The following is a 13179-nucleotide window of genomic DNA, read 5'->3' as shown; positions in this document are numbered from 1 at the left end:
AATGAAGGACTCTTCTGGACTTAATTTGCAATTTACAATTAACACATTTTTTAAAAAACATGGAATATATTTACAACATTAATCAAATGATCAAGTTAAGTAATCAATAAAAGATACAGAAAACACAATAGAAGTGAATTAGGAAGATCTTAGGAGTGTTTTACAAACTGGAAATAAACAAAGAAAGAGCTCATCATAGAAATGTTAAGACAGAAAATGATGGAACAGATACGTAGGGAATGAATTAACATCTACAAGGAATGAGATAAACAGCACACTTTTCCTTCACGGTATGATAATATATAACCGAATCAACCCTTCTTCATGACATATCATTGCACAGTTATTAGAAAGATAGATATAAGTGATGATTGCTCCTTAGAGAATGTTATTAAGCGTGACTTAAAATCAAAGAACTCACTGTGGAATAAGTTTTTGAAAGTTAAACACAAATAGCAATAGCACTTAGACATATATATATCTTCACAATGTTTTATAGCTCTCGCTCTCTCTAAGAGGTTTACAGAGTAAGCATATTGTCCCCAACAATCTGGGTCCATTTTATAGGACTGAGTCAACTTTGAGTCAGTGAGACTCAAATTGCCGAGATGCTGGCAGTTGGCAGTCAGCAGAAGTATCCTGAAGTACTGCATTCTAACCACTATGCCATGATGGTTCTTCTTCCAATATTCTTAACTTTAATGCTATTTCTCAATCTTTACAAAATAAGGTGTCTTGCCCTTTAAATGAAATCCATAGATTTCATCCAAATCCAGAGAAACCAGTTACTGTACTGAATTTTTAGGAACAACTTAATCTGCTGAATTGTTGTATAATTCTTTCACTGATATTGGAAGCCACTTTGGAACAACAAAATAAAATGTTTTCAATAAACGCATGTACATCAAACGTTAAACCATTAAACCATTCAACTTGTCGGTTGGTGTCCTTCAGTTCAACTTGCAGAACGGTGATATTTATAATGTGTAATAACAAAAGGATTAAAATAAAAATGAGAACATTCTTGATAGGTTTTCAAGAAGGAATGGGAGAAAGATGCATATTATTCAGTAAATGTTTTCCACTGTTGCTAAGTCACTCCTCCCTTTCTGCTTATCAATGGGACCTTTCAAGACTCCTTCTCCCAATTGGAGACATCATTTCCTGTACAACACACTAACCCTATTGATAACTTTAGTTGATGGGAACTTTTCAAACTTAACAGGAAAGTCTAGGAGACTTTCAGAAACACAGACAAGGGTGGGGGTGGGGGCTGGAGAAAGCGGCTGCTTAATAAAAAGAAAGTACTTAAAAGTCAAGGGATACTTTTTTTTTAAGTGTTATCAGATGAAGAGGAACCGAGCCTTCTTCATATCTACTTCAGCTTAGTAATGATAACAGAAGGAAATATAATGAAGGATTTACCTTCTCAAGTTTTATAGAAATCTTAATAAGGGTTTATGAGTTGGGGTCATAAAACTTTTAAAAATGATATGCATTTGTGAGAATTGCCAAAAATCTCTATGTAAAAGTAAAAACAGAATTATTAGAGTTACTTAACTCTTTGGACATCTCTTTCCAAATGAACTTTCCTAAAGGGACTGTTAAAGAAGATACCCCAATAGTTTTATTTTATTTTAATACTTTTGTTATTACATATTGTGGGAATGAGTTCATATTAATTCCTTTTCTCAAGCTCAATATGATGAACACATTACATAGAAACATAGCAGACTGACGGCAGAAAAAGACCTCATGGTCCATCTAGTCTGCCCTTATACCATTTTCCTGTATTTTATCTTACAATGGATATATGTTTATCCCAGGCATGTTTAAATTCAGTTACTGTGGATTTACCAACCACGTCTGCTGGAAGTTTGTTCCAAGGATCTACTACTCTTTCAGTAAAATAATATTTTCTCATGTTGCCTTTGATCATTCCCCCAACCAACTTCAGGTTGTGTCCCCTTGTTCTTGTGTTCATTTTCCTATTAAAAACACTTCCCTCCTGAACCTTATTTAACCCTTTAACATATTTAAATGTTTTGATCATGTCCCCCCTTTTCCTTCTGTCCTCCAGACTATACAGATTGAGTTCATTAAGTCTTTCCTGATACGTTTTATGCTTAAAACCTTCCACCATTCTTGTAGCCCGTCTTTGGACCCGTTCAATTTTGTCAATATCTTTTTGTAGGCGAGGTCTCCAGAACTGAACACAGTACTCCAAATGTGGTCTCACCAGCGCTCTATATAAGGGGATCGCAATCTCCCTCTTCCTGCTTGTTATACCTCTAGCTATGCAGCCAAGCATCCTACTTGCTTTTCCTACTGCCCGACCACACTGCTCACCCATTTTGAGACTGTCAAAAATCACTACCCCTAAATCCTTCTCTTCTGAAGTTTTTGCTAACACAGAACTGCCAATGCAATACTCAGATTGAGGATTCCTTTTCCCCAAGTGCATTATTTTACATTTGGAAACATTAAACTGCAGTTTCCATTGCTTTGACCATTTATCTAGTAAAGCTAAATCATTTACCATATTACAGACCCCTCCAGGAATATCAACCCTATTGCACACTTTAGAGTCATCGGCAAATAGGCAAACCTTCCCTACCAAACCTTCCCCTATGTCACTCACAAACATATTAAAAAGAATATGTCATTGATGTTTCCATCTAACTACAGAAGCAACTGCAAACTACATTGGTCTAAATTTTGAGCAGACAACATGCCTTTGCCATGTTTATCTGATAGTGATCAAAGTTTCCTCAAATCTGTATTCTAACCAACTACTGTATGTATTACCAGTGCTCTATTGATTCTTTCTCATGAGTCACGTCTTAGTTATTTCCTGTTTCCACAGAAATAAATAGCTCCAGTGACTCGATTGAGACATATTGCTACTGATTTCACTAATAGTAATCGGCTTTTTTATTTAATTTCTGGATATTCATGATGGATATTAAGACAACCTTGTATCTGGTCAGAAGGATTTTTCATATCAGTTATTCTACCTCTCCCTCTTCACGAGGAAGCAAACTCTGCAAAGCTACACATAGCATGGATCCCTGGATAAAATGTTGACAGAAAACACTTTTCCAATTTCCAATAATCATTTAAAGATATAACAATTACAAAATTAGTAAAACAGAACAAGAGAAACACATTCAAGTGTGTCTGTAGAATACCCAGTGAAATAAGGAAAATAAGTTTTTAACTCAGCTGCTCTAATCAGGGAGCAGAATTTTTATCTGTGTCCCCAGCCAGTTTTTTCTCATCCCCTGTTGACCTCCAATATTTTCTATTCAATTACCCTATAGATGAGAGCATGTTAGAGAAACCCAAAATATTGAAAAAACTAGTGTTATTGCATTACAAACATGGAATTATATTCTGGGAGAGGCCCCTTTCATCTGTGAAACTCAGGCTACTGTTCCCGCTGACCATCTGCTCTCATCCCCCTCCTGGTCAACTATTTGTTATTAGTTCAAATTTAGATAAATAATGCTGCTCAAAAAGCTAATGAATTGAATCTTTTGGATCACAAATCTTCAAACTTTAGGACTTATGGACTTCAATTCCCAGAATTTTGGCTGGAGAATTCTGGGAGTTAAAGTCCACAAGTCTGAAAGTTGCTAAGTTTGGGGACCCCTGCTTTGGATCTTTTTATTTTTATTTATTTTTATTTTATTTATTTGTCATATTTATTTTTATTTTATTTATTTCATTTATTTTATTTGTCATTTATTTATTTATACTAAGAAATGGCTTTCCACTGAACTTGAATACATACAGGTCAAAATAAGGAAGACCTCAAGGAAGTTGGTGGGAGAAACAGAAGATAACAAATACATACTATCAGCATAATCACAAACAAAAGGAAGTTAAATTTAAGAGGGAAAGTGTTAGCGTCTCATGGGACATATTCTTTCCACAATGAAGGAAGAGGATGCAGTTTCCCACAAGGAAGACTGTAGAACCATGTAGTTATTCAAGTCCTTTCTCCATGAGAACCAAAGCAATTTCTCACAAACAGCATTTTCAAGTATTCTGCAAGCAATTTCAGCAATAATGCAAAATCTGCAGTGAGCTGTGATAATATTAAATTCAGATCATTATTAACAGTTCTGAGAGAGACTATGTCAATTCTACACATACTGTCGCCACAAAGACAAAACAAAATTAATTCATTACCTGCAAGTCAAAGAATTTGCTATACCTCCGGTAGATTGTCTGGCAAGTTGAGTCTGACCATGTCACTTTGATTATATATACCTAGAATTACAGAACAAACAAAAAGAAATATATTATACATTTATTGTATCATAATTATTTATGTATCATAAGGACTGTTCAGTAAATAAAATTAGAACTGCAGTACCATGAGCTTCCCTAATTCCAATTAAATTATTAGAGTTGGAATGGACCTTGCAGGTCATCAAGTTCCACCCACTGCTCAAGCAAGAAACCCTACACCATCCCAGCCAGATGGCAGTCCAATTTCCTTTTCATGACTCTAATTATTTTATTCCCATACTTTGTAATGTTGTCATGAAATAATTGAATTATCCAGCCAACTGCCCCCACCTTCTTCGCCTTCCGCAAAATGCTAAAGACCCATCTTTGCTGCCAAGCGTGGGGGGATTAACCTCCGCCCCCTTCTTCTCCGACCTCTATATTAATTAGCTGGACCAAGTGTGTATGATTGTGCAGTTAATGGGTTTTTATGACGATGTATTTTAATTTAGTTTTAAATTTTAACGTTAGATTTGTATTGTACTGTATTGCTGCTTTGTTGTGAGCCGCTCTGAGTCTTCGGTGACGGGCGGCCCACAAATCTAATAAATTCAATTCAATTCAATCATTTGATCTGATCTGCAAAATAGGGAGCATGTTTCCTGTCAAATGTACTTTGAGGCCAGAGTTCTCTTCTGATATAAATTTTGATTAGTATTACACATGGAACTTCTTCCAAAGCTACTGACATTAAAATTGGAGGCAGAATGAATGATATAAATTAATGGTATAAAATAGTTGAGCAATTTTTTGAGTACAACTTTGAATTATCTCTTATATGTATATTGTAATTTTTTCCATGATTTTTAGTGGATGACATTTTCATTCTTTGATGTAGGAGCAAAAGATCATGGCTATTTCATTTTTGGTTTTCAATGTGATCTGGGATTTGATGCTACATTTAGGTGCTCATATTAAAATCAAAAATTTCTATTAAAAAAATTATTCATAAACAGGAAATCTAACTATAGGTTTTGGTAACACTGTGGCATCAAAGCTGTGGGTCATAGGTTTATATAATGGCAGCACAACTAAATCTCTGGCTTTTCTAGTGCCAAAATTCATTTTTGTTTATTATATTACCGGTATTTATCATCCCAGATGAAGCCTGAAACTGTTTTTGACAAGCACCTATTTAATCTCAAAACTAGTTTTTCTTGCTGTTGTTGCTGCTGCTCTAAAATTCTAAATCCATAGTTTCATAGTTGACTCTGAACATGATTTAGCAAGAATTTATGGCACCACGTGATGGTATATGGAAATGACTTTGAAGGCTGGGCAAACAACACAGCCAAGGGAATGATCAGAAAAAAGTAACTTAGCTCATAGCAACAATGTTGGAAGGGCAAGAGTGTTAAAAGAGACCTTCCCTAGTTTCTTGGGCTACAAGTTAATAGAAGGAAACTATTATTTGGTTGGGTAGTTGGTGGTAGTATGGTAGTTCAGATTTCAAGTTTAAGATGTTGATCCATCTTCAACTAACTTGCTCAATTGGTTTGTTTACATGTTTACACATAGTTAATCTAGTTTATTTCTTACTAAATGAAGGAGTAACTTCCCACAACTTCCATCTATAATAGTTTGACAGTGATGTTTATTTTTGTTGTTTTTTTATTAGAAGTTCTTAAAAGGCTTTTGAATAATATTTTGAAATATGTGTGTTATACAGCTAGGCAACAAGAAGCGGAGGAATTCATGATCAGTATTGTTAGCTGCTAAGTATTTTTTAGAAGTAGCTTTCAAACCAGAAGCGATGTAGCAAGCCCAGTAAAACATCTGATTAACACACGATGATGCATTTCTTCTCTTTCTATAAAAGGCACACAAGTAAATAAATTGTGCTGTAACAGGTCACAAATATCCACTTAACGAGCTGCTATGAGTTCATCATCAAAATAATTATTTTCTCTGGAAAACATCCAGCTATCCTTGACACTGATCCAGAGTCACATGACATCATGTCCTGATGTCAATCCCTGCTCTTCTAAAGAGGATACATGCATCAGAAGGGAAGCACTGCATTAGCAGAGGTCATAAGTTCCTCTGTTGAAAGATCAAATGCCACTTCCTACATCAGCAGACCCCCAAACAATCAAAACCAGTGAACTGAAATCATTAGCTAGCCTTATTTAGAAACCTTGTCCTTTCTTGTAAGATAGCCTTTCATACTACATGTTGTGAGCTCTGAGTTAGATACCTATTCTGAGATTGTTGTATGGTTAAGTTGACTTTTAATCTATAGCTTATGCTTCTCCAAATGATCTTGGCAGGAAGGCTTTTTGTGGATTGGAACCTCCAATTCCTATATAAAAGAAACATTTGGGTAAAGTAAAGGTGTCAGGATAACAATCATCAGCATTTAACCAGACCTCTCTTTACTTACCACATTTGTTTCTGAAGGATGGTTACTATAAAAATATTTCTATTAACTTTCTTCTGACAGATTTGCTCACCTGTGTTTTCACTCTTTGAAGTCAATGGTTTTCAAATCATACACCTATGAACTTTAGTAATGTCTTTCACTTACACATCCTCCATAATTATGTGCTTATATTAATTATTTATGGCCATTAGCCTATGTTATATGAACAGCCAATAAATATTTTCATGGTATGACTTGCTGATGAACATGTTCATATATGTTTAATATTACCTTGCTTTCTTAAATCAGCTTTCCGCAATCTGAATCCCCTACAGATATATGAACTTTAATTTACAGAGTTTATAGTAATTGTCCAAAAGTGCTTACAACAGAGAAGCTCTAGACCAGAGGTCTTCAAACTTGGCAACTTTAAGAGTTGTGGATTTCAACTCCCGTTCTGGGAGTTGAAATCCACAACTCTTAAAGTTCCCAAGTTTGGGGAGCCCTGCCCTAGACTGTCCTTTCATAATATATTTTTTTTCTGAGCCTGTCTTAGAGCTCTGTAAAATCTTGTGCAATTTATATGAGTCTGAACATCTTCCAGCATTGACTCTTAACCTTGCAACTGAAGATTGCAAGGGGACCCAGGGCCTGGGAAAGACAAAAGCATATAGTCCCAAAGTTCTTTGACCATTGTTGAACAATACTGAGTCTCTGGGGGTTTCCGTGCCCTAGACAAGTGGAAATTCTTCAAAGGGTATTTTGCTGAAAATGAGTATTTCCCCCCCTCTTTCTGAGAAAAAATAAAGTTCATATAATTTCCAAGATCCCTTGAGGCAGAAAACTCAAAACGACTACTTTTCTTTAACACTGGACTATTTGCTAAGGGGAAATGTAGCTAGTATGCATCCAATTGTTCTTGCTTTTAGTGTTAACTTTTTCAGTCTTTCCTGGGCCATAAAAATCACTAAGTCAGTCTTTGATCACCACCCGAACTGTAATAAACCTAGTTTACAAAGTAGTGTTAAACACATAGAACAACTCCTCACTGGCAGATGGAGATGGGGTTGAAGAATAATAATTTGTATGTATTTAAACTATTTATAACTATTATACTTGACTGAAACACATGTAAATTATAAGTGAAATTTCAGCACAAATGTTTCCAAATATTATATTTTCTATAGGATTTTACAAAGCACGTTTTGAATAATCTGCCTGTAAGAACATTAATATCCTTTGCTTTTCTTTTTCTCTATCCAGAAAAGGAAGGAGAAGAGTAGAGAGGTTGATTGCTTTTGTGTGTAATTAGCATGGCATTAACCGCTAGAGGACAAAATGAAACTAAGGATTTGTTATGTTGGCAGCAAGTTGTAGTGCTGGGAAACTTGTTAACCCTTTGTGAAGCCTTTCTGCATAGAGGCCAACTCATCATACAGTATAAGATGTTCAGGCATCAAATGATTCTTCAAATGACACATTCTATTGGGTAAAAAAAAACCTATGTGACAGTAATCAACATTCTTTTGGGGGGGGAACCTTATGTGACAGTAATCAAGTCTCTTTTAGATAGTCTGGGAACACATCGCAGGAATACACTATTATACAAATTTACAATTAAGAAACCATTCCGATATTGCTTAAAATACCTTAAAATATCTTTAAAATATCTAAAAGAGACTTGAATCTTTTCCAAATCCTCCATCACATAAGTGATAGATTACAATTCACATACCCCCAATTTATCGGCTACCAATTATAGGCATGACATCTAAGCTATAGATTATGATAGCCGAAATCCAAACATGTAAAAGGCAATAGTTTGAGGAAGGCTGAAGCATTAACAGTGAATTGTATTTCCTCCTGCCTCTCCCCTCATTTATTGATGAATTACTATTGATTGTCTGAAAAGGTTTCTGTCAAAGAAACTGAAATTATTATTTCTGCCATGTAGATGTTGATTTGCTATCATACATACATACATACATACATACATACATACATACATACATACATACATATTGAATATACAGCACAGAAAATGTAGCTTAATGATCCAGTCCAGGGTTCTGCTTTTCTTCGCTGCTGGTTCACTCGATTCACCAAGCATGCATGTTGCGCCCCATTTGTGCGCTTTGTGCATGAACAGTGCTAAAAGACCCAGCTTCTCCACATGCAAAGAAGCAAAAAACAAGGCGGCACCTATGGCGGTTTGGGGACGTGGCAGGCCTGGGTCGCTGCCAGTTCCAGCAATCCATGCCACAACTTACTATCAGTTCCACAGAAAACAGTCTTAACAGGAAGGAATCCACCTCTGATTCAGTCCATAGCTGTATTCACATAGGGTTCATCTTCATCAGCTTGGAGATGTGTGGACTTCCCCTGGATAGTTAATTGTGTGAATTAACCTCCATATATCTTCAAGTTGCCAATGTTAAGGATTTTATTTTAATGTCTTAGTTGCTACTGAACTAAGAGATTAAAATAAAAGTCTTGAGATTTTTTCAGATTTAGCAATTCACAGAAGCTGATTCGTGTGTAGACCTGTTGATATCCAGTTCAAACTTCTCTTTTCAAACAAGAATATGTGGTGAATCATTTCCACCCCACTGTGATCTGAATGGTGAGGGAACCCATGTGAATGAATGGTCCTTATAAGATGAATTGCCACATTGACCACTTCAAACTCCCATGTCAACCATATGACACTAACTGCCTCGGACTTGAGCAAACATTAGTTTGTCATTCTGATTACTCAAGCCAAAGGAAGAGACATAGATCATGAACTCTGAAATAAACATGTATTTTCAATAAGTAACAGATACTTGTTGATAGTGCTGTTGTAACTTCAAACAGTCACTAAATGAATGATTGTAAGTCAGGACAACCTGTAATTTTTTTTGGCCTTACTGAGGTATACTATACTATCAATTTTAAAATAGACTTAACTGTAAAACAAAGATCTCAATTCAATAAAAAATAATCAAAGAAAAGTAGAAAACCAAAGTCCTTCCATACAGCACAATAATTACCTTCACTATTATTATTTGGTGCTACAACCCAACAGGACCAACACAGACTTCAGAGGATAATCAGAATTGCAGAAAAAGCAATTGCTGCCAACCTGCCTTCCATTGAGGACCTGTATACTGCACGAGTCAAAAAGAGGGCGGGTAAAATATTTACTGACCCCTCACATCCTGGACACAAATTGTTTCAACTCCTACCCTCAAAACGTCGCTACAGAGCACTGCACACCAAGACAACTAGACACAAGAACAGTTTTTTCCCGAACGCCATCACTCTACTAAACAAATAATTCCCTCAACACTGTCAGACTTTCTACTAAATCTGCACTTCTATTCTACTAGTTTTTCTCATCATTCCTATCACCCATTTCCTCCCATGTTGACTGTATGACTGTAACTTGTTGAGTATATCCTAAGATTTTTATTAATATTGCTTCTTCATTGCTTATTTGACCCCTATGACAATCATTAAGTGTTGTACCACATGATTCTTGACAAATGTATATTTTATTTTATGTACGTTGAGAGCATATGCGCCAAGACAAATTCCTTGTGTGTCCAATCACACTTGGCCAATAAAAATTCTATTCTATTCTATTCTATTATGCAGTATGGAAGGACTATAGTTTTATAATTTTCTTTGATTATTTTTTATTGAATTGAGATTTGTTTTACAAGAAGACTTGAGGTAGCACAAGAGCTAGGTTTTCCCTTTCCTAAGTCAAATTATACCCATTGATGCAGCTTTGCAATGCAATAGGTCAATGGGGGTTCGTTTTATGCATTCATACATGCCACAGAGTTAAGCCATGGGGATAGTTTTTAAGTATTTTTAACAGAGTTAAAAGACCGCAGTTGCTTCTGTCTCAGTAAACTGAGACTACAGGACATTTCTACATAAATCATAACTGCAGAATTCCTTTATGCTATGGACTTGTTAAAGTCCAGTTGGAACCATTTGTTTTAAATTCTGTAAATCTATATTCATTGGCTATAGTTAAGTCAGTCCAAGAAAACTATAAAATAGAATTTCTGTTAGTTAAGCTGTTGTTCCATTTTCTTCTTTAACTATCTCAAATTTGTTCAGATGAGTTGAGTTATGAAACAGGTAAAAATGTTCATTTTCCACTATACTATGAACAAATGTCATCCTCTCATTAATTTTAGGCAGAAAATCACTTTCTTAAGTTGAACCTGAAGTTCATGAAACAAACCAGATTGTATCTGACTGCAATATGAGCACCAATTGCCCATTTACACTTCTAAAACACTTTAGTTAAATATGCTTTTCAAAACCCCACACTCTACAACTGATTATCATCACAGGTTTTAAGGTCAATGAAATCAAAACTTAGGCTACCCAGACTTCTCTAGATGTCTACCCTCTGGATGCAGTAAAAATCAACACACAATTCCCAGCCATCATAGCTTATTAGCAAAGAATTCTAAACTGGCCCACCTTCATTTTAATGAACTTTGCAAAATTCAGCTGCTCACAATTAAGGTCACATTGATGGTTCCTCTTCAAGGACAGGTATAAGCAAAACAGTAAAATTGTTTTCTCCCTTACCATCTTCTTAATAAGGCAATATTTCAGGCCAGCAGGGGTTTTCCAGATTTTATATCTAAAATCCACATGAAATTATTTAAAATGTTTACGACATATAGGTCTCTGCATGCATTTTTTTATGCAAATCACATTGTTTTCATTCTTTGATGTACAACTTTCTCTGATAATTCTTTAAAAGCTAAATTCCCGATTTGAGCATTTACCATTATTTAGTAGGAAGGAGTAAATGCATATAATATTGTACTACTTGTGTGCCTCAGTATCACATTTCCACGAACAAACCAAAAGCAGAAACCGAAAGGATGCACTTATCACTTTTTACTATCACAAATCAACCTAACTCATGTTATTACCTAACTGAAAATGCCAGGAAACTGTCCAAATAAAGCAGCCAAGGAAGATACTAGCAAGATAGTTACATGATTTGAAATACAATACTTCTGGAGAGCACTAAGTTAGGGAAGGCTGTCATAAAGCAATCTCAACATGCTTCTATACTGTCTTTAATCACTATGGATATGAAAAGAGTCTAACTGAAGCCTCCCAATTCAGAATATGATTATGATTACCAAAGCCTACAAACAGACTTTAAATGAATCTGTGAAATTTGTTGCAGTAACCTATTCGAAGGGAGAGAGTGCAATGCAAGTAATTTGCTCAAGTACTGCTTCCAGTATAAGACTTCAACATGCAGAATTTATATATAGATCATTAGTATTCTGCTATTATTATTCTGCCGCATGAATCCCAGCAACTGGTTAGGTCCCACAGAGTTGGCCTTTCCCGGGTCCCGTCGACTAAGCAATGTCGTTTGGCGGGACCCAGGAGAAGAGCCTTCTCTGTGGCGGCCCCGACCCTCTAGAACCAGCTCCCCCCAGATATCAGAGTTGTCCCCACCCTCCTTGCCTTTCGCAAGCTCCTTAAAACCCACGTCTGTCATCAGGCATGGGGGAATTGAAATTTCCCTTTCCCCTAGGCTTATAGAATTTATACATGGTATGTTTGTATGTATGAGTGGTTCTTTAAATTGGGGTTTTTTAGATTGTTTTTAATATTAGATTTGTTTACATTGTCTTTTTATATTGTTGTTAGCCGCCCCGAGTCTTCGGAGAGGGGCGGCATTCAAATCTAATAAATAATAATAACAATAATAATAATTAAAAGGCAGTTGATTTATATAGCATGCAGAGAAATTAGCTTATTTATTACAGATCTTTGTTACTATAACCTTTCCTCTTGCTGTTCCTCCTCTCCCATTCGTAATTTTTCTGGCACGCTCTTTCTTGGTGATAAACACTTTGGATGTCTGAACTAATAATGCAATCCTATGTATGCTAACTTGGAAGTACGTTGCAACATATACAGCATTACTTAGTTTCATGTAAAGGTGTAGGACTGTAGACTGTAATTTTCAGCTAAGTGTGTCATCCCCATTACCAGTAGCAATTGGTAAAAGCTGGCTGAGAAACTTGGGAGTTGAAGTCCACAAGTCTTAAAGTTGCCAAGGATGGAGACTTCTGGTCTAAGGAATCCTTACTTCTCTGCAAAGCAGTATGCGATTGTCACTAAACATGAAAGATGAGTTTTGCTAGATGAGGCGTTTTGCCAGCACTTTAATACAATTATTTTCCTTCCCATAAGCTGTAAAAATACAAGAGATTTGTAAAAAAAAAAATACAAAACAAAACTCATGCCTCCCTCCAGCTCTACAAACACAGATATCAATGCACCAACTTCCAAAATCCCTGAATCAAAGGCATTTAGCATTTCACAGGATGAGGATTTTTTTTCCAGCTGAAACCAGCATTTCCAAAATTCAGCACTTAGATTGACTAACTCATATCAAAACAATAAAACCCTTAGTTTGCCTACTTAAAAGAACTACTTAGGTTCAATATCTGGAAGACAAGTTTACTCCA

At 35.7% G+C, this 13179-nt stretch overlaps 1 protein-coding gene across 4 annotated transcripts in view; it reads right to left on the bottom strand.

The window, feature by feature from the left end:
* SH3PXD2A (SH3 and PX domains 2A) overlaps nt 1–13179 on the bottom strand; it is a 303341-nt gene that overhangs the window by 268384 nt on the left and 21778 nt on the right. For all 4 annotated transcript variants that reach the window (XM_070752797.1, XM_070752799.1, XM_070752798.1 and 1 more), the window contains exon 2: nt 4198–4278. In XM_070752797.1, coding sequence (XP_070608898.1) covers nt 4198–4278 — 81 coding nt within the window. The remainder of the gene's footprint in view (nt 1–4197; nt 4279–13179) is intronic.

This window comes from Erythrolamprus reginae, chromosome 5 (genome assembly GCF_031021105.1).
Source record: "Erythrolamprus reginae isolate rEryReg1 chromosome 5, rEryReg1.hap1, whole genome shotgun sequence".
NCBI lineage: Eukaryota > Metazoa > Chordata > Lepidosauria > Squamata > Dipsadidae > Erythrolamprus > Erythrolamprus reginae.
Note: the sequence above shows the minus strand (reverse complement) of the source record. Positions and strands in the feature narration are given on the sequence as shown.